At 40.8% G+C, this 20,889-nt stretch overlaps 1 protein-coding gene across 5 annotated transcripts in view; it reads right to left on the reverse strand.

Moving 5' to 3' along the window:
* The window catches only part of SNX29 (sorting nexin 29), a 669,987-nt gene that overhangs the window by 593,855 nt on the left and 55,243 nt on the right, over window positions 1–20,889 (reverse strand). For all 5 annotated transcript variants that reach the window (XM_077141767.1, XM_077141762.1, XM_077141768.1 and 2 more), the window contains one exon: window positions 16,667–16,791. Coding sequence is in view for 3 of the 5 variants with exons in the window: in XM_077141762.1 (XP_076997877.1) it covers window positions 16,667–16,791 (125 nt within the window). In the remaining 2 variants the exon portion in view is untranslated. The remainder of the gene's footprint in view (window positions 1–16,666; window positions 16,792–20,889) is intronic.

Here is a 20,889-nt window from a genome sequence, read left to right on the forward strand (position 1 = left end):
GGTTTCTGCTATTATTTTAGGTCCTTGATCCATTCTGAGTTAGTTTTTCTATATGATATGAGATAGAGGTTCAACACCATTTTTTGGATATGGATATCCAATCTTCCCAAAACCATTTGCTGAAGAGACTATTCTTTCACCATTGCACCCTTGTCCAAAATCAACTGGGAATACACCATAAAATAATTAACAAACCCACAATAATTTGAAACACTGGATTACTTTTGGAGACTTCAGCAGATTAAGTCCAAAAACAAAACATCCCTACTAACTCCATAATGCCAATTATCTTGATGGTGTGTACGTGGAGAGCACATAGAGGAAAAAAAGAATAAATCATCACTCACTGCCTCTATATGATCTGGCTCCCCCATGACCCTCTGCTATATTTTATCCCACTCTCCCAGCTGCTTCATGTTCTTCCAATAGACCCAGCCTGCTCTATCTCATGGCCTACTCAGCCATGAAAACAGAACCCAACACCGAGTAGCCCAACTGAAGGAATTTAATAGTCAATATGTTACTAAGATTTTAGAAGAGTTAAAAAGGCAAACATGAGACAATGAGGCACTCAGAGACTACTGACTGACCAGAGAGCCACAACCATCCCTACAGTCAGAGGAATAAAAGGAAGAAGTGATGGTACCAGAATCAGACAGCCTCTGTTCCAGGGCAGAGGAACCTAGGAGGAAATCATGCAGAAGAGAAAGGCCCAACCAGGCAGATTACATGGGACCTCCCTGGGATCACAGAGGAAGCACAGGCATTGCTGGAATTGCCAGCAGTCAGAGACACTGGCTTCTTCCTCCCTCCAACCCTCTAAACTTCACCACCACCACCCACTGAATAAAACAAACAGAAGTCAACAATCAAGGGAGCCTGGAAATACACAGTTTGCAGGGGAAAGGCACAAAATAAATTTGAGAGCAAACAGGCAACTGATCGGCACAGGCCCTTGAACTTGCCAATCCCCTTTGCCTGGAATTCCTTTCCCTTAAGTATGGCTAATTCCCTCATTTCCTGAGGACTCTATTCAAATGCCTCCGTAAGAGGCCATCTCTAACCACTCTGTATGAAATAAAACCTCCACCCCATGGCAGACTATGAATTGCTCAGTAAAATCTTCCTAACCTTCTTTCTGAATACACAGCAAGGCTACATTTCCCAGCTCTCCTACAGTTAAGTTTGGTCAAGTGACTCTGAGTCTCCACCACTCCCAATTGCATTCCACCTGCCTACCTCATCCATTTCCATCATCTGTCTGGCCCCTGTGAGTATCTGAAGTTTGAGTCCCCAAACTATGAAAACTCAACATAGTATACTTGGCATATATGATACAAGAGTTCTACAGCACCTCCTTTTATTAAAAAGTAGAAAACTTCACTATCACCAAAGAAGCAAAGATTTCTAAAACTTGTTTCTCATTTCTCTTTAGTGTTCACATTTGACAGGCGCAAAACAAAGGAACCATTAAACCTACAGGCTGAACAGTTATAGGCCAAAAACTTACAAATGAGGGCAAATCTGAATCTTATTTATGAGACAGAGGTCCCTTCAGCCCAGAGGCATCAGTTCAGTTACACCAAATCATAACATGTTGGAACAGTCTCTTAGCCACTAGCCTAAACTCTCTACCACCCCAGCTCCCCACCCTCCCCAGAACCCTAAGGACATCCAATAACTCAAGGATTAACGCCTAAACCATGGGGGATTCACAGCTCCTGAGGACTGACTCTGTCCCTAAGGCCTGCCTCACTCTACCTGCTGTTAAACATTTTTGTCACCACCCATGGACAAAGCTAAGTATTTTCTCTGCACCTTCAGCAGACTTCCTCCCAAGGTCTCTTTCTCCAGAAGCAGATGATTTGCATGATCACAAACACAACAGAGAAACACAAAGAGGGAACTGAGAACTTTAGAGGAATAGGAAGGTGGGGGGTAGGGGAAGTGGGCTTCCTCTCAGAATCAAAAGGATGGGCCCAAATGGATAGCTGTGACGGTAGCACATAGAGTAAATAAAAATGGCACCAATGAATTGTATACTGCAAAGTCGTTAAAATGGGAAATGTTATGTGTTTTATATATACATATTACCACATGCAAAAAAAAAATTTTTTTTAAGGATGGGCCTAGTATTCTCCTAGTATTTAGAGGGCACATGCAGCTTCCTCTAAAATTAATTTTCTACAGAAATGAAATTGGTAACCTGGGTGACCCAATGAAGCAAAAGATAAACTCTGTTTGAGTTAAATGCAATCAACCGTTTTTAAAAATCCCCACAGAGGCTCAAGGAAGTCAGTTTCTCTAATTTTACGATTGAGGTACATTAATCCCACCTGCTTGCAACCAACTGTGAAGGGGAACAGAGAGCAGAGAGTGGGTATTGGGCCTCCAGGGTAAATGAGCTGCAGGCACTGAAGTCAGTTTCCCCAAACACTACTTTGAACAGTCTTGTGGTGACCTCTCGCCTATAGGTGGGCAGGTACCTTGCAATATGCTATAGCTACAAGGATGAGCAAGGAGAGACCCAGTCCCTGACAGTTGAGAGAGAGAGAGAGAGAGAGAGAGAGAGAGAGAGAGAGAGAGAGAGAGAGAGAGAGAGAGAGAGATTGAGAGAGAGAGAGAGAGAGAGAAAGAGTCAGTCAGGAAAACAGGAGTGTTATAGGTTTGATGAGAGGAGGACTTGGGGCCCCTTACCTGAATTGGGTGGAGAGTTCATAAATGGCTTTTTGAAAGAAATCTGAAAGTTTAAGAGAATAAAACTTTCAGCAAGAGTTTTTGAGTTTTTGGGAGCAGATGGTGGGAGGAAGAACAAAGGGCACTTTCAGATTTGAAAAGTTTCAAGATAGTGGAAACCAGGGGTGCTACTCAACATTTAGGATTTATCACCCTAGATTAATCAGAGACATCAATCAGAAGACAGTGGTCCGAAGTGCCGCCTTCCCCAGTATAACTGGCTTTAGTTGCTGGATTGTGGGGTGGTTGCAAGATCCTAAGTGAGGGGCCTAGTAGGGGGATGCTTGTGGGGCTCATGTCACCATTTCTTTACCCAACAGAAAGAAGTGTAGCAACACTTTAGTTCCCAGATGTATATTAGCCCTTAGTGTAGGGTAAGGTGTGAAAGGAAGAGCAGCAATAGACAAAGCTGGAGGGTCAGAACCTTAGAAGCCACGTCTAGGAGTATAGGCTGTGTCCAAAGCCTAGCAGAGAACCATTAAAGACCTTTAAGTAGGAGGGGGTGGGATGGTCATTTAAGAAGATCCCTTTCACTACAGCGCAGAGTGGATTTGAGCTAAACAAACTGAAGGCTGGAACACGTATCTGGAAAAGAGAGAAGAAAACTCAAAAAGGGTGGAAGAAATAGAAACAAATTGGGGGCCATTTGAAAGACAGAAAACAGTATTTTGAAAAGGATGGGTTTGGAGGCAGATGAGAGGGAAAGACGGACCTGGGAGGAAGCCAAGGGATGTCCAGGGGACCTGGGTGAAGGCAGAACGATTCACTAAGCAAGGAACAAAGGGGCAAATGTGCAGGGCGGGTGATGAGGATTGAGTTTTGTACTTGGGAATTTTGACATGCCTGTTTAACGTCCAAGTAGTGAGGTACAGAGCTCAAGGGAGGGACCTGCCCTGGAGCTATAACTTCAAGAGTAATCAGCACAGATAGGAATTTTCACCAAGGAATCCAGACAGCATGTGTAGAAAGGAAAATTAACAGCAGAATCTGAGGAATAATAATACTTGAAGGTGTAGACGTGAAACACCAAGAAGGATCAGCAAAGAAGTAAAAAGGACAGCAGGAGGCTGTGGCACTGCAGAAGCCAAGGGATGGCAGGGTTTCAAGGACAGAGGGTCCTCACTGCCAAAAACTGTTGAATAGACACAGAAGATTAACCTTAAAATTAGACAGGCAGCTCAATAACAGTGTGCTGGTTTGAAAGGAAGTATGCCCCCTAAGAAAAGCCATGTTTTAGTATAAATCTCATTTCGTAAAGGTAGAATAATCTCTATTCAATACTGTATGTTTGAAACTGTAATGAGATCATCTCCCTGGCTGATGTGATTTAGTTAAGAATGGTTGTTAAACTGGATTAGGGGATGACATGTCTCCACCCATTTGAGTGGGTCTTGATTAGTTTCTGAAGTCCTGTAAAAGAGGAAACATTTTGGAGAGAGAGATTCAGAGAGAGCAGAGAGTGCTGCAGCACCACGAAGCAGAGAGTCCACCAGCCAGTGACCTTTGGAGATGAAGAAGGAAAACACCTCCCGGGGAGCTTCATGAAACAGGAAGCCAGAAGACAAAGCTAGCAGATGACACCGTATTCACCATGTGCCCTTCCAGCTGAGAGAGAAGTCCTGACTGTGTTCGCTATGTGCCATCTCACTTGAGAGAGAGACCCTGAACTTTATCGGTCTTCTTGAACCAAGGTATCTTTCCCTGGATGCCTTTGATTGGACATTTCTATAGACTTGTTTTAATTGGGACATTTTCTCGGCCTTAGAACTGTAAACTAGCAACTTATTAAATTCCCCTTTTTAAAAAGCCATTCCATTTCTGGTATATTGCATTCTGGCAGCTAGCAAACTAAAACAAACAGCAATTGTGCCTCTAGTATATTCTGAACCATGCCTATCACCTTGCAATCAACAGCCAACACATAACCTAATGATGATACATTAATAATTAACAAAAACATCACATTCCAAGGTTATGCATCCCAAATGCTATGACAGCACTGGTTCTTTCTTTCTCCCAGTGGAATGGAAAATAATTCAAATTGCCACACTGCCTTCTGTATTGGCTATTTGGGCTGACAAAGGCAAGAAAGACCAAGCCATTGCAGAGTGCAGGGTCAGTTCTATTTTATTTCCTGCTCTTTCCTTCAAAAATTAATCACATTGGGGCACCACTCTGGACAAATCAACAAAATCTCATGCCCTACTCAAGGTTCCATGTACTTATGGTATTCAATTAAGTTGTCCACATAAGCTTTCACAATGTGACTGTGTGATTGTGAAAACCTTGTGTTTGATGCTCCTTTTATCTACCTTATCAACAGATGAGTAAAACATATGGAATAAAAACAAATAATAAGGGGAACAAATGTTAAAATAAATTTAGATTGAAATGCTAGTGATCAATGAAAGGGAGGGGTAAGGGGTATGGTATGTATGAATTTCTTTCTGTTGTCTTTTTATTTCTTTTTCTGAATTGATGCAAATGTTCTAAGAAATGCTGCAACTATGTGATGATATTGTGAATTACTGATTATATATGTAAATAGAATGATCATAAGTTAAGAATGTTTGTGTTTGTTTGTTGTTATATATGTTTTTATTTAAAAATTAATAAAAATATATATATTTAAAAAAATTAATCACATCTCCTGTAGTACTCTGCAGTAATCCTGGTATAAGTTACCATGTGAACCATGAAATGCAGTACTGAACACTGGCATAATGCTCCTCCTTCTAACCAAGATAAATTCATTTATGGAGTATATTTTTGTTCAAGTACCAATAAACTAACAAGTTCCATGCTAGGACATGGTGGTCTGCCTTCACAGAGCTTCCCATCTAGTAGGGATACAGACAAGAGATAACTGAATATAATGTGACAAGATAAAGTAGAATTCCCCGTCCTCTAAGTTAGGGGTTAGCATACTTTTACTGCAAAGGGTCAAATTATAGATACTTAAGACTTTGCAGGCCAAATAGTCTCAGTTACAACTTCTCAAATCTGTCTAAAATCAGCAAAAGTAATAAACTGTTAAATAAATAAATGAGTGTGGCTGTGTCCCAATAAAACTTTATTTACAAAAAAAGGGCTAGAAGACAAATATGTCAGAATGCTATACTCTAGAAATGGAACAGCTTTTAAAAAAGAGAATTTATTAAGTTGCAGGTTTACAGTTCTAAGGCTGTGAAAATGTTCAAATTAAAGCAAGGATACAGAAATGTCCAATCTAAGGTATCCTGGAAAAGATACCTTGGTTCATGAAGGCCAATGACATTCAGGGTTTCTCTCTCAACTGGAAAGGCACATACATGATGAACATGGTGACGTCTATTAGCTTTCCTTCCAGGTTTCTTGTTTCAGGAAGCTCCCACAGGGACTCTGAAGCTTCTTCTAAAATAGTTCCCTCTTAAAGGGCTCCAGTAAGCAACTCCACCTTGAATGGGTGGAGACACATCTCCATAGAACCCATCTAATCAAAAGTTACCACCCACAATTAGGTGGGTCACATTTCCACGGGAACAATAAAAAAATTTGTACTCAGCAATACAGAATGAGGACTAAAAGGACCCCTTTCCTGGGGTCCGCAGAAGATTCAAACCTGCACACCCCCTATACAAAAATTAACTCAAAGTGGATCAAATACCTAAATATAAGAACTAGCCCCATAAAACTCCTAGAGGAAAACATCTTGAAGACCTAGAAATAAGAGGTAGCTTCTTAAACTTTATACCCAAAGCATAAGCAACAAAAGAAAAAAACAGATAAATGGAAATTCCTCAAAATCAAATGCTTTTGTGCCTCAAAAGACTTTGTCAAAAAGGTAAAGAGGCAGCCAACTCAATGGGAGAAAATATTTGGAAATCATACATCAGACAAAGGTTTGATATTCTGTATACATAGAGAAATCACACAACTCAACAACCAAAGAACAAACAACTCAATTATAAAATGGGCTAAAGATATGAATAGGCATTTTTCTGAAGAGCAAATAACAGATGGCTCAAAAGCACACAAAGACATGCTCATTCTCATTAGCTATAAGGAAAATGAAGATTAAGACTACAATGAGATACCACCTCACACCTATAAGAATGGCTACTATTAACCAAACAGAAAACCACAAAGAAGAGGATGTGGAGAAACTGGGACACTTATGCACTGCTGGGGGGAATGTATAGTAGTACAGTCACTTTTGAAGACAATTTGGCGGTCCCCTAGAAAACTAAATAACAAATTGCCCTATGACCCAGCAATGACACTACTAGGTATATACCCAGAAGAGCTGAAAGCAGTGACACAAACAGACATTTGCACACTAATGTTCATAGCAGCATTATTCACAATCACTGAAAGATGAAAACAATCCAAATGCCCATCAACAGATGAATTGATTAACAAAATGTGGTACATATATATGATGGAATATTATGCAGCCGAAAGTTGAAATGACATCGTAAATCAAATAACAAGATGGATGAGCCTTGAGTACATAATGCTGAGTGAAATAAGCCAGACACAAAAGAATAGATATTATATAATTCCACTTTTATGACTACAGTAAAGGTAAACTCAGAGGCTTATAGTACAGAATATAGGGGACCTAGAGATACACAGAAACTAGAGATGGGTAAATGGATAGCTAATGAGGATGAACTCAAAGGTAAGGGATTAGATAGAAGTGAAGATGGTTCACTAGTGGGTCTACAAGTAATATTACCATATTGAAGGCAAACATGATTGAAAGGGGTTGTATAGACCCATGTGTCCCACTGATTAACACTAGAAACATAAAACATAAATAAGTTCTTGCATGAACTATTTCAAATGCATGAATCTTATACAGAGTGTATAAGAAATACATGAGCAGTACCATAGCAATAGCAGGGTAAATAATCGGAGGGACAGTGTTAAGAGAAGGTTTAGATTTCCTATTTAGTGAGGGTGTGTTTACTGGTTATCTTTCTCTTGAGAACAAAGAAATAATCTAAAATTGAGAGTGGTGATGGATTGTTAACTTTGGACATTATACATGTTGCCTACTGAATGGAAGTGGCTGAAGGATGCACTGACTGAGAAACAGACTGGCGAACAATGGTGTATACGTATGATCACACATTGTGCTGCTACAAAAAACGAAATTGTGAGGAATGCAACAATGTGAATGTACCTGTGGGACATTTGGTGAGGCAAAATAAGCCAGAACAAAAGAGCAATTATTGTACGGTCTCATTTAGAAAATGCTTATAAGAAAACAGAAGCCTAGATTGTAAGTCCTTATAGCAGTCAATTTAGTCTGGAGCAGTAATTATTATTCCTAGATTTTGAGACGCTGATTTATATATGTATAACCTGGTATTTAGAGAAAAGAACAAAGCCAATCAGGTCAGTATTAAGATGATTTAGAATACTTGGGTAAGAAGACATTGTTTATATTTTAGAACCTTATCTACTCTTTGAGACCAAAGGGAAAAAGGTTTATTGTATTCAGAACCTAAATTTTCTATAGCACATAATCTAACTCAAACTGTCTAGACAGATCAACAATCCAAACACAGGCCCACAATAAGAATGAGGGCCTTTAATCTTGGATAGCTTAATGTAATGCCTGGATATATCCCAGAGCATAAATAAGCAGATAATCAAAAAGTATTTTCAAAGTCCCCTCAAGGATGGGAGAAAAAATGTGGAACTATTAAACTTTACCACCAGAGAAACCCCTGATACTGTGTCAAACATTAAGGACACCCAAATCAATAGGCCTTGGCCTTGATTTTGAGGCCTGCACTTGTGAAGTTTACATATGCAGCAGAAAAGTTTAGCCTACCTATAGGTATGCCTACGAGCTACTTCTGGAGGACCTCTTTTGTTGCTCAGATGTGGTCTCACTCTCTCTAAGCCCAACTCTTCAAGTGAAATCACTGCCCTCCCCGCGATGTGGGACATGACATCCAGGGATGAAAGACTTCCCTGGAGGTATGGGAGATGACCCCCAGGGATGAGTCTGGCCCTGGCACTGTAGGATCAACAATGCCATCCTGACCAAAAGGGGAAAAGAAGTGTAACAAATAAGGTCTCAATGGCTGAGAGAGTTCAAATAGACTCAAGAGGCTACTCTGGAGGTCACTCTTATGCAAGCTTCAGTACTGCTATCTACCATAACTTGCCAAACCACAAACAAAACCATTCCAGCCAATCCTAAAGAACACCTAGGGTGATATATAAGATCCTACAAAGGTTCCATCCATTAGGGTAACTTTCCAGAAACCCACAACCTCCAGATGGGTTCCTGGACCAGATAAGTCCTGAAATGAAGCAGGGCTAGCATCTCCAGAATATCAACTAGTTCTATCCCCCATCTCATATTATTAACAGCTTTCTTCCAACACGAAAGAGTAAGAATGAGCATAGCCCAAAGACCCCTAAAGAGTGAGACAAAGATCAAAGGTGATGGTAGAGTTAAAAAAAAAAAGAGAGAGAAGGTACGGTTTAACAAATGAGTATGATTGCTGAATCATTATATTTCTTTTAGTTTCCACTATCTTAGAACAGCTAGAAGTAAAAACATAAAACTGTGGAATTATAACCCACACCAAACTCTGAAATCTTTTCTACAACTAATTGCCACAATGTGTTTTGACATTTATTGTCTTTTTGAATATATGTTATTTTTCACCAAAAAAAAGTCGATTGTGATGATTAAAAATACATATATATATATTTCTTTTCTTTTTTTTTTTCCTTCTAGCCGCCAGTGTTCTAGAGCGGCTAGAAGGAAAAGTCTGAGATAATGGAATGGTAACTCATGACAAACTCTGGGATCTGTTCTGCCACTACTTGTTGAAGAGTAGCTTTGAAAAGCTTTGAAAATTATTGCTTTTTATTTTCTTTGCTTTGTATATATTACAAATATATTATATATTTGTAAAATATATATGTATTACAGAATTTTAAAAGTTAAAAAAATAAAATAAAATAAAGCAAACTGAAGGCATAGGAGCTCTGTCAAGGCAGGAAAGACTTGAAGGACTAAGACCCCAAAGAGAAGGGATGAATTCGACATTTGGGGCCTTTTTCATCCTTGATGCTTTTTCTGACCCTAGAGCTTCTATGAGAAGTAAAGCAGTTCTTTCAGAAGTCCCACAAAGGCCAGGAGGAAAAAAACTATAATTTTGGGACTGCCAAAAGGAAGGGCACCAAACACCTCAGGGGTTTATCTGGAAACCTCAAAGGACCACATCCTAGAAACAAGGAGAAAAAAAGAAATACAATAGATCAGCCTTCACAAAGGCTGAAGCCCAGGGGTGAAGGGGCTCAATCCTTGGCTAGGTTAATACAGTCCTCCTCTACCCTAGTTACCTGCCAGAAGCACCCGCAAGTCTTCTCTAATAGAAAGATAACATCACCCTAAGAGTCAAATTATCTCTAATATTCTTCACACAAAATATCTGACCTTCAACCATAAATACTAGGCATGCAGAAAGATAAGAATCTATTCGCAATCAAGACAAAAGCAAAAATAGGGGACTTCTGTCTATGGCCAAGTAAGAAGGTCAAGAAACCCTCACCTCAAAAAGCAACTATAAAACAACCGTTTCAGCCCACTGGAAATCATCCAAAGGCAGAGAACAAAAACCTGAGCATATTTTTGTTTGAAAACTCTAAGTTCCAGGTAAGAAATTTAAATTTCAGATAAGAACTGTAGAGTTTCTGCCTGAGGTTTCTCCCATCCTCCACCCTCCCAGCTAGGGCTGTGCAGAAGTTCTGCAAGGGTTGGGCAGACCATTAGGTCTAGCAGCTTCACTGCTAGTGGGCTCACCCGAATTGGAATGACAGGACACTACTACCCAGTGGTACTGATGGTGAAAGTGGCTCATCTTGATAGCATCCTGAGACTGTGGTCATGGTCGGGTCAAGTATAATCCTAGTGAAGGCTCCAGGCTCCCACAACAGAGACCAGAGAAAGGCCAAGAAATTCACACACTCCCATCCAACCCAGAGGCTGACTACATGCACAAAGAAGACCAGAAAGGAGTGCCAGAAGGAAAAGAGAGGACAGAACAGAAAAACTTTTTGAAGAAATAAAGGCTGATAATTCCCAAAGTTATAATATAAAGAATCTACACATCCAAGAAGCTTAACAAAACTCAGATAGGACAAGCTACAAAAAAAAACTTTACAACTAGGTATTTCATGGTCAAACTCATTGAAAACAATTTCTTGAAAGCAGCAAAAGAAAAAATGACTCATCACATACAGAGAAGAATTAATCTGATGACCAACTGAGTTCTCATCAGAAACTATGGAGGTCAGAACTATAAATGGACAGGAGGGAACTTTTTGGGATGATGGAAGTGTTCTAAAAATGGATTCTGCTGATAGTTACATACCCTACAAATTTACAAAAAAAAATCACTGAATTATATACTTACAGTGGGTGAATTTTATGGCAATTAAATTATATCCCAATATAGCTGTTTTTAAAGGAAGAGTGATCAATTAAAAAAAGAGAAAGAGAGAAATCACAAATATTCAATGTCAGAAATAAAGCATTTCACTAAAAACTAACTGTAACAAGTGGGTATTATAAGCATTTATATGCCAATGAATTTGAAAAATCAAAAGCAGTAAACATATTTCTCAAAAAACACAACTTAGAAAACTCACACGTGAAAAAGTAGAATAGGTGAATAGTTCAGTGTCTATTAAAGAAATAATCTGTTATTAAAAACCTTCCACAAAGACATCTCCAACTCCACACTCATCAGTAAATTATTTCATTTAAGGAAGAAAAAGCTCCATACAAAGTCATTCAGAAATAGAGAGACATTTCAGTTTACGGTGTATTAGAGTGGCTAAAGGGAAGTACCTGAAATTGTGGAGCTATGTTCCAGTAGCCTTGTTTCTTAAAGATGATTGTATAAGGATATAGCTTTCTCAATGTGACTGTGTGGTTGTGAAAACCTTGTATCTGATGCTCCTTTTTTTCTACTGTATGGACAGATGAGTAAAAAATATGGATAAGAAATAAAAAATAGGGGGAACAAAGGTTAAAATAAGTTGAGTGGATTGGAAAAAAGAAATAAGAGAAATAAAAACAAAAACCTCCTGTCTCGTATGCTAGGGCTTCTATGACATATATCACACACTGGTTGGCTTAAAAATAGGAATTTGTTGACTCACAGTGCTGGAAGCTAGAAGTCCAAACTCAAGGTGCCAGCAGGGCCATGCGTTCTCCAAATTCTGTAATGTTCTGGTGAGACCTTTCTAGCAATCCTCTCTCTTATGGTGATCTATCTTTTCCTGTCTCCTCTGGTTTCTATTGACTGTGTCTGAATTTCCTCTGTTTATTGAACTTCAGCCATTTTGGATTAAGACCCACCTACATTCAATTTGGTTTCACCTTCATAAATTATTCAAAGATCCTATTTACAAATGGATTTGCATAAACATGACCAAGAGGTTAGGATTTGAATATATCTTTTGTGGAAGACATTAGTCAATCCCCAACACTCCCAATTATTTTGTGAAACCAAAGTAAAACTGATCACAAAACATGAGAAAGAAATTAACAAGTCAATCTACCCTACAAATATAGATGCAAACATCAATTTTAAAATCAAATCCAATGGTACATAAAAAAGAATACTACCATCATTACCAAGTTGGGTTTATTCTAGGAATGCAAGGAATTCCATCTCAATAGATACACAAAGTGTTGAATAAAATTCAATACACATTCATGATAAAAACTCTTAGCTACAAGAAATAGAAGAAAACTCTCAAACTTAGATTTTACTCTGAGATCAGGAATAACACAATGATGCCAGTATTACTACTGCTCCTTGAGAGCAGACTAGAGGTCCTAAAAAGTAAAATAAAGCAAAAAAAAATCAAGAAAACTAGAAAGGAAGAAATAAAACTCAGTTCCAAAAATAATTATTATTGCTTTAAAGTCCAAAATAATCCAAAGATAAATTATTAGAACTAAGCATTATTAAGCAAGATCATTGGACAGTCAAAGTACACAAAAGGAAATTACATTTCCATATACCACAAACTATGAGAAAATGAAAAAATTTTAAATACCATTTATAACAAGAAAATTTTTAATATATGGCTATAAATCTAACAAAGATGTTAACAGAAACCTATAAAACAAGTCAAGGTAGTAGTTACTTTTGGGAGGAGGTGGGGCAAAGTAGCTGAAGAAGGCCTGAGGGAGGTTTCTGGGGTGCTGACAATGTCCTTAATTCCAGACAGTAGTAACAGAACTGGATTCACTCTGATATTTCAATGAGCTGTACACTTAAGATTTGTATATTCATCTGGCTGTATTCAAAATATATGCCCCTTTATTACAATATACAATCAAAGAGCAGGCTTCAAAAAATGCAACATTTTCTTAAATTGGCACCACAAGAAAGAAGACAGTGGAATTCTATTAGGTAAATTGTCACAAAATTAACATAATCAAAAATTTACTTCCCTCATCCTGAACTACGGTCCCCAAAAAGCCAAATTAAAATATCAAGATATAGAAACAAGAAGTATTTTCCTCTTGATTCTAATAACAACAAAAAACAGCAGCATAAGTACAACAAGAAATGGCAACCAACACTATCTCAATTGTTAGGGACAACAGGGAAAGTGGAGACTGTGGGGAACTAAAGCATGTCTGCTGTATACAGAGGGCAGCTGAATTCAGCCAAAGCCACCAGTGCAAACATGGGTCCAGAGTCACAGGCATTCCACTTTAAGAAAAGCTACCTTTTTTTAAAGGTAGGGCAGGCCACGGTGGCTCAGCAGGCAAGAATGCTTGCCTGCCATGCCAGAGGACCCAGGTTCGTTTCCCGGTGCCTGCCGCATAAAAAAAAGCTACCTACATTTCATATCGTACAATATTTAAATGCATTGCTACCTTTTTTATTTTAATGTTTGAAGCACATAGTATAGGGGCACCAGATCCCCAACCAGGTCCTCCAGGTACCTCAACCCCAGAGGACCAAATGCAGTCATGTCCCTGGCAGACACTCAATATTTATCAGCTGTATTGTTTATTTCAACACCATTTTGTTCAGTGCCATCACTTTTAAGTTCAACTTTGCTGTCTCCAAAGGGTATCTCTCCCTATCTGTAAACAGCACTAACTGAGCAGCTTTGTAAAATAATTCACCATTACTTATGCTCTCCTTCACTTTCAATTTAGTCAACTATTGAGCTTGAGTGTCCACAGAGGCACAACAGGCCCTCGGTCAGAGACGAGGAGGGGAGATAGCAATTTGGAGTCAGTCTGACCTGAGTTGGAATCCTCAGCTCCAACATTTCTCACATATGGGAACTTGGGCAACTTATTAACTTTTTTTTAATTAACATTTTTGAGCTTCAGTTTCATCCTCCAAAAATAAGGGAACCACTGCCTATCCTGCAGAGTTGCTGCCCCATTATCATCAGCAGTTCAGTAGCAGGGCCTAGGCTGAAAGCTTCAGGGGCACTTTCTCCTCGAGCCTTGACCCCAATCTTGAGAGAAGTGTACTGTGATGGCCCCTATGTCACATGTAAGGAACTGGAAGCTCAGAGAGAAGACATCCTCGAGAAGCATGTGTGACAGGACACTGAGTAGAGATTGCAAGCCCGCTGGCCTGGCTCTGGAGCCTGGGATCTTAACCAGGTACTATAAAAGACCTGGCCCGTCAGCCAGCAAGAATGACAGGCCCAAAGATGCTCGTTTCCAACCAATCCTTTCCTTTGGATTTCATTCTCTTCTTTCTCTCTGAAGGGTCATTCCATGACTAAGAACTTCAAAAAGTCACTGATCTGCTCTTTCCCAACTCTTAACAGTTGAAAATCAACCCACCTCTCTGCTGTGAGGCTTTTAACCAAGTGTTCGATAAAAGGAAAGGGATTTTAATCAGCCAAATACTATTTTGTACACAGTGAATGGCTAATCCTCATTGCCCACAATGATGACAGAAGCCCTTGACAGCCACTCAAAAGCTAAGCTAGTTGGCTGAGAGGCTACCCAACACATCCTCATCAGCAAAATCCAGAGCCAGAGACTCTAATCATTTGCCATTCTCTATGGGATTCAGATATACAACTCATGTGGAAATAAAGGCAAGGGGCAAGAACGCAAATACTGGAGAGTCCTGATTATGTTGGTACTTCTCCAAAAATTTGGGGTCCAGTAACAAACAACAGGAAATTTAGTATGGAAAGGAATAGAAAGAGCCATTGTCCATGGCCACAAGGTAAAGTCTTAAGGGTGGAGGAGAGAGAAGAAGAAGTTAAAAGTTAGCGAGTCCTGGCAGAGGAAGGTAACTAGTTAAACATTTATTAGTGCTATGAGCTACAGCAGGTGTTTCACAGCAGGTTCCCAATTGACATTGACTAAGGTTCAAAAGGAAGAGCTTTCCCAAGGTCAGCCGAGATGTGCTCAGCTCTAAAACGCCAAAGGCAAGACTGTCCCTGCTTCACCGGACTGCTGCCCTGGGTCTAGGTGGAAGCAGACCAAGAGCCGGGTGTTTTAATCTCTACCAGTTTCTCTAAGGTAAGTAGCTCCTCCAGGTGGCTGGTAAGATGAAAACGAGAAGAAATACAAGGGTTCAGCAAGCCCAGAAGGTCTAAGGAAAAAACCTCTCTGAGCCCCCCTCAGTCAGCCCACAGCACTAAGCCACTTCCACACAGAGGCTCAGGAAAGTGTCACAGAAATAAGAAGCCACAGAGACACTCTCGAGGCTGACATCTGAAGGGCTGAGGTAGTGAGGCCCACTAGGCCCAAGGCCATGATGCTGGCTCTCCTCTGCGCTGGCTCCCTACTCTCTGGTTTCTAAAGGAGGGGACGCCACAGCACAGAAGAAAAATCAACAGGACAGGAATCCCTCTCAGGGCTGATCACTGAACCCAACAAGAATTACAGGCATTTCTGAAAATGAGCAAGTGCTAAAATGAACGATAGGAATCCAAGATTTGTTGAAGGCCTGAGGGAATGGGAAGGGAGAGATGCTAATGTGAGGGAGAGAGAAGAATAGGCAAAGGATTCAGTCAGCTGCGAATTTCCACAGTCATCTCTGCCAAACTCAGAGAGGTCTGATTTTCACTTGTGAAAGGAGGGGAACTTCCCAAAGATAACATTTACTCAACAGTGACACAGATGTTATCACAGTAACAAGAAAAATTCGGGAGTTCATGGCAGCAGCCGTAAGTCTGGTCTGAGAGAACCTGTTCTTCCAAATTTGGAGGGCAGAGGGAAACAGGTTGTTTTTTATACATGATAACACACTTCATGGTTCAGAACTGAAGCAAATCACCTGTTTGCTTGTCTGGAGAGTAGAAATATTAATAGCATCTCCCTTCTCACAGGGCTTCACTAAGATCGAATGAGTCAATTTACTTATTTAGTAAGTGTTAATAGTTATAAACATTATCATTATCATGATCATTCAAAGACACTAGATCATGGCATATGGGAAATGCTTTTTACAACATTAAAATGGATGAGAACAGAATTAAAAGCTCAGACACCTGAGGGCTTTCTGTTGTTGTTGAAGATAGATTTAATTATAGAATGCCAACACTATCCCCATGCATAAAATTAAAACAGATTATTAATTTCCCAGCAATTGCCATGCCATACTTGTGAAATAAGCACCCTGGCTGCAGGCCCCTGGACCCTGCGGAGATATAACCCATGGCTCTGAGAATTCTGTACAAAGGACGGCTTCATTTAACATGCCAGACAATGCAATTTTTTTTTTTGCTACAAATAAGACATCCTCACACATAGTTTTCTTCTCCTTTCTCCCAGCACCCCCCACCTTCCACACCAATTCCACACAATGACTGCCTTGCCCATCATTTAAAAATAAATAGAGAGCAAGACTAGGAGAGAAGAGAATATCCTTCCCACTGCAGCCCAGCAGAGCAGTACCTGTTTCAGTTTTGCTGGCGAAGCCAGCTGCCTGCTTGATCGCTGCCGCTGTCAGAGCTAGTCCTCGACTCCTCTTCAAGCCATGCTGCAGTACAGCTTCCAACTGGGCACACAGGCAGGTAACCCTGTGAGAGAACCAATGAGTCATCATCCACCTGTGAAGAGGGGTGGTCCCCGCAACTCCAGGGAGCCCAGTGAGTCGTCAGGTGTAGACCTCAACATGAGAGTAGACAAGAGACCCCTGGATGGGCATCGGAAGTTGGGCACTGACTCCAGCTGTTGCCCACACATCTCTCCATCTACTTTCGTTTCACATGACTTTGGGAAACCCTACATCTGGCCATACTCATCAGGTTCTTTAAAGCACCAGAACAATTCACAAGGAAAACGGAAAGATGAACTGGGGCCAGACAGCCAGGGGGTAAAAAAAAAAAAAAAAAAAAGCCGACTTAAAACCCAATCAGCTCAGTGTAGTGAGGGGTTGGCTGTTAATTGTATCCAACTCACAAGTTTCTAATTCACACTGCACTCAGTTTAAGGAACAAGATTACATTTTCAAGATTGAATTGGTCGGCCTGCCAAGTTGGAAACATTGTACAATTTCATGGCCTGTTACATTGAAAAATAATATGAATTCTGATTCTTGCTCTTTATTTTACTGTAAGAGATTACACTGTAAAGTCAGATACAGAGTTGACTGAATTTTCAGTTACAATTACTGTGTACTTAATTTAATTCATTTCTCAATTAACCAAAGAAATGGGAGATTCAGGAACATGTTCACCAAGAGATGAAGCACCAGCAAATACACTCACTTCTTCCAAATCCTCCCTGGACTCCTGGGCCCCCATGATTCGCCCATACGTCAAATGTTAAGAAACCCTATTTCCCAAGTATAAAACGCTATTCTAGGCTCTGAGGAGACACAGGTGGGAATGAGACAGGCCAAGGACTCACTGCTCTTACATGGTTCCAGCACAGAGAGGGGCACAAACAAAAAAGCTAACTAGACCATTTCAGTTGATGAGCACTTTAAAGAAAATAAAACAGGATGAGGTGGTAGGTTGAAACAGGGCAAGGTCTGGCTTAGATTCTGTGGCCTGAAGGAGGTGAGCTTGTAGCTATGACTTTGGTAAGACAAGAAGCAGCTGGCAGGGTAGAAGGACCCAAAGCAAAAGCCCTGAGGCCACAATCACCTGGATCAACCTTGCCTAACTGCTGGCATTTCCTGCCTCGCCCACCCCACACCTGCAGTAATAACACTCTAAGTATTCATCACTGTAGATGGTAAAACATTTTCATGCCCAAAATGACAGAAGCTCCTCTGTCAATATTATGATATAGGTGGAGGCAGATTTTATTATCTCCACTTCACACTTGAAGAAACAGATGCTTAGAGATAATTAAGTGACTTCCTAATGATAGCACATATTAAGCAGTAACATCTGTACTCCAGCTCCATCCACTCCCAAACTGACTCACACCACCAAATCAACATCCTTTCTTCTAAGACAAAAGTCCCTAACTGCCGTACCCAACCTGTACTCAAGTGATTCCATCAACACCAGAAAACCATAACAGAGTCAGTAAATACACAGCACTTATGCCTTACTCTCTCTTTTGTGCCCATGGCAGACATTGCTAGCCCATCCCAGCATTCTAGGCTGCCTTTGCCAAAGGACCAAGTCAGCCTCCCCAAATGATGACACTAGAAGGAAGCCTCTTCGCCATCCCAATCCTAACACTTCCCCCTCAACTATACTATCTGGTTTCCAACTCCTATCTTGGCTTTCCTATATTTATATTCTCTGAATCCAGCTCGGTGCCTGGCACACACAGCGTGCACTCCACAAATGCTTTCTCCTTGAGTAGGGTGATTAATCTTGAACCCCGGGTCCAGAACACTGCCCCAGGTAGAAACAACCCTCAATAGAAGGCAGATGTTATTCTTACATGTCAGATGTGTGTATGCTAGTCTCTTGACGTGTCCATGCAGGCAAGATTTGATTGAACACAGAGGAAGCCTCCCTAGAAGCCAGGACACCATCAAAACTAACCAAATTCCACAGTAATCAAGACAGAGATGTAGCAAAATGGAGCCGCACCAAGGAAAACAGTCCTATGCTGCATTTACAGTTCTCCCTAACTAAGCAAAGAAGGTACCTATAAAAGAATCACCTACAAATAACAATGAACAGCTCAACATCATGAAGCTTATGCAAATAAGATGGATTCTTCAAAAATTAGAACAGGAGAAAGGAGACAAGGGCTGTGTAACAATTAAAGGCATTTTTTTTTAATACCATAGAAATGATGACACTAGACAAGAATTTAACAATGCCCAGAAGTAAACAGGAAGGCCAGAGTGTGAGCACTGGGGTTTATTTTCATAGTAACAGAATAAGATTAATTTTGAGTTTCACATCCAGAAAAGCAACTTTTCTATTATTGCCACCACTAATCCAATGATGCCAAAAGCAGCCCTGAATTTGACAAGTCCTTAAATAGTCATTCCCAAAAGGCAATGAAGAGCTTAGCAACCCTAAGACACAGTCCATGTCCTAGCACAGTGCCTGGCACACAGTAGGCCTGCAGAAAGCCTTAATGGTGAATGATAGCCAAATAGTCAATCTGCTCCCAAGGAGCTAAAAAACACATTGGAGAGACATGAAACAGTTATGCCGAAAAACAGCAATACAACGTGCCACAGGGGGGTTCACTATGAGCCAGGTGAAGCAGAAAAGCTATTTGCTTTGGGTTTAGATCAGGGTTTCTCAACCTCTGAACTGACATTTTGGACTGATTAATTATTTGTGGTAGGGGCTGTCCTGTGCCTTAGAAGGTATTGAGCAGCATCCCTGGCCCCTAATCACTGGATGCCAGTAGCACCCAGTTCATTTATGAAAACAAAAATATTTCCAGACATCACACCAAATGTCCCTGAGGGTCACAACTGACTCCGATGAGAATTCCATGTTTTGACTGACTCTGGTATCAATTCCAGCTCTGCCACTTCTTAACAGTGAGGCTTCTCTGAGCCTCAGGTCTCCTCATCTACAAAGTAGAAATACTAAACCTCACCTCCAGCAGGTGCTGCGAGAAGTGCCTGATTCGAAGGTTCTCTCCACTGGCTCAGTGGCTCTCAAGCTAGCTGTGCGGCAGGACCACCAGAGGCCAGGCCCAGGCCCACACTAGATTAAAAGCTGGGGGTCGGTTTAGGCCTGTATATTTTTTTTAGCCCACCTCGGAGCACTCATGGCACCACACCCCACTGTCTCCCAATGACCTTGAAAGAGTTAACAAGGCTTTCATTAGACAGCCTCCAGTGACACCCCGGCTAGGTCAGACAAGAAGAGTATCAACACAGCTTGGAAACGTCCATCCAAGGCATCCTAGCCTCACCCTCTCTCCCTAACAGGGGAACCAACAGCCCAGATCAGGAGGAGCCTGTGTTACAGGGTTCCATTCTCAGCCCCACTGCTTAGCCCTGATACACAGGTCATCTTTAGGTAAAACTTGGCCCCAACAGGAAATGGAACACAAGTGAACAGCACAAAACCCATTTCCACACTGCAGGAATATCCCAACAACACAGCCTATGGGTGAGACATTATCAGTATTCCTCCTGATGCACTCAGGCCTACCTAATATAAGGCAGCAGAAACCTCCTGTGGGCACTCATTATGACGCTTGCTTTGCCAAAGGCCATTGTGCTTAAGGATAATCCCATGCAGACACCATGTCCTGTTTTCACCTCACCATCTGACCTGAGCTTACACCTACTGGTCAAGACCTAATTCAAGTGTCCCCCCACTCCAGGAAGCTTTCCTGAGTGCTTCCTCGTTCTGCACTTCTTTCTACTGCAGCACTTGCTTCTCTCTAATTATCTGATTTTCATGACTGTCTCCCCCTGCTGTGTGCTTCCTGACAATAAGGGTCATGTCTCATTTATCCCTCACATTATCATGTCATCTTAATTATACCTGTACCTAGCACAATCATGGCACTGGTGCCATGGTAATTGCGATGAAAACAGCCCTTCCCCTTAGGGAACTCAGAATGTGTACTTGATATACACTTAGGCAAGACATGCATTTTAAAAGATCTTGTATAATTCATCACTCAACCCAAGGTAAGCTAAGACTAGTGAAACAAGGGGAACACAGGTGTCCAGGCACATGAAGTTGCACCCCTTTAGCTTGAGGTGGGTACACTGTAGACAC

Source organism: Tamandua tetradactyla, chromosome 23 (genome assembly GCF_023851605.1).
Source record: "Tamandua tetradactyla isolate mTamTet1 chromosome 23, mTamTet1.pri, whole genome shotgun sequence".
Classification (NCBI taxonomy): domain Eukaryota; kingdom Metazoa; phylum Chordata; class Mammalia; order Pilosa; family Myrmecophagidae; genus Tamandua; species Tamandua tetradactyla.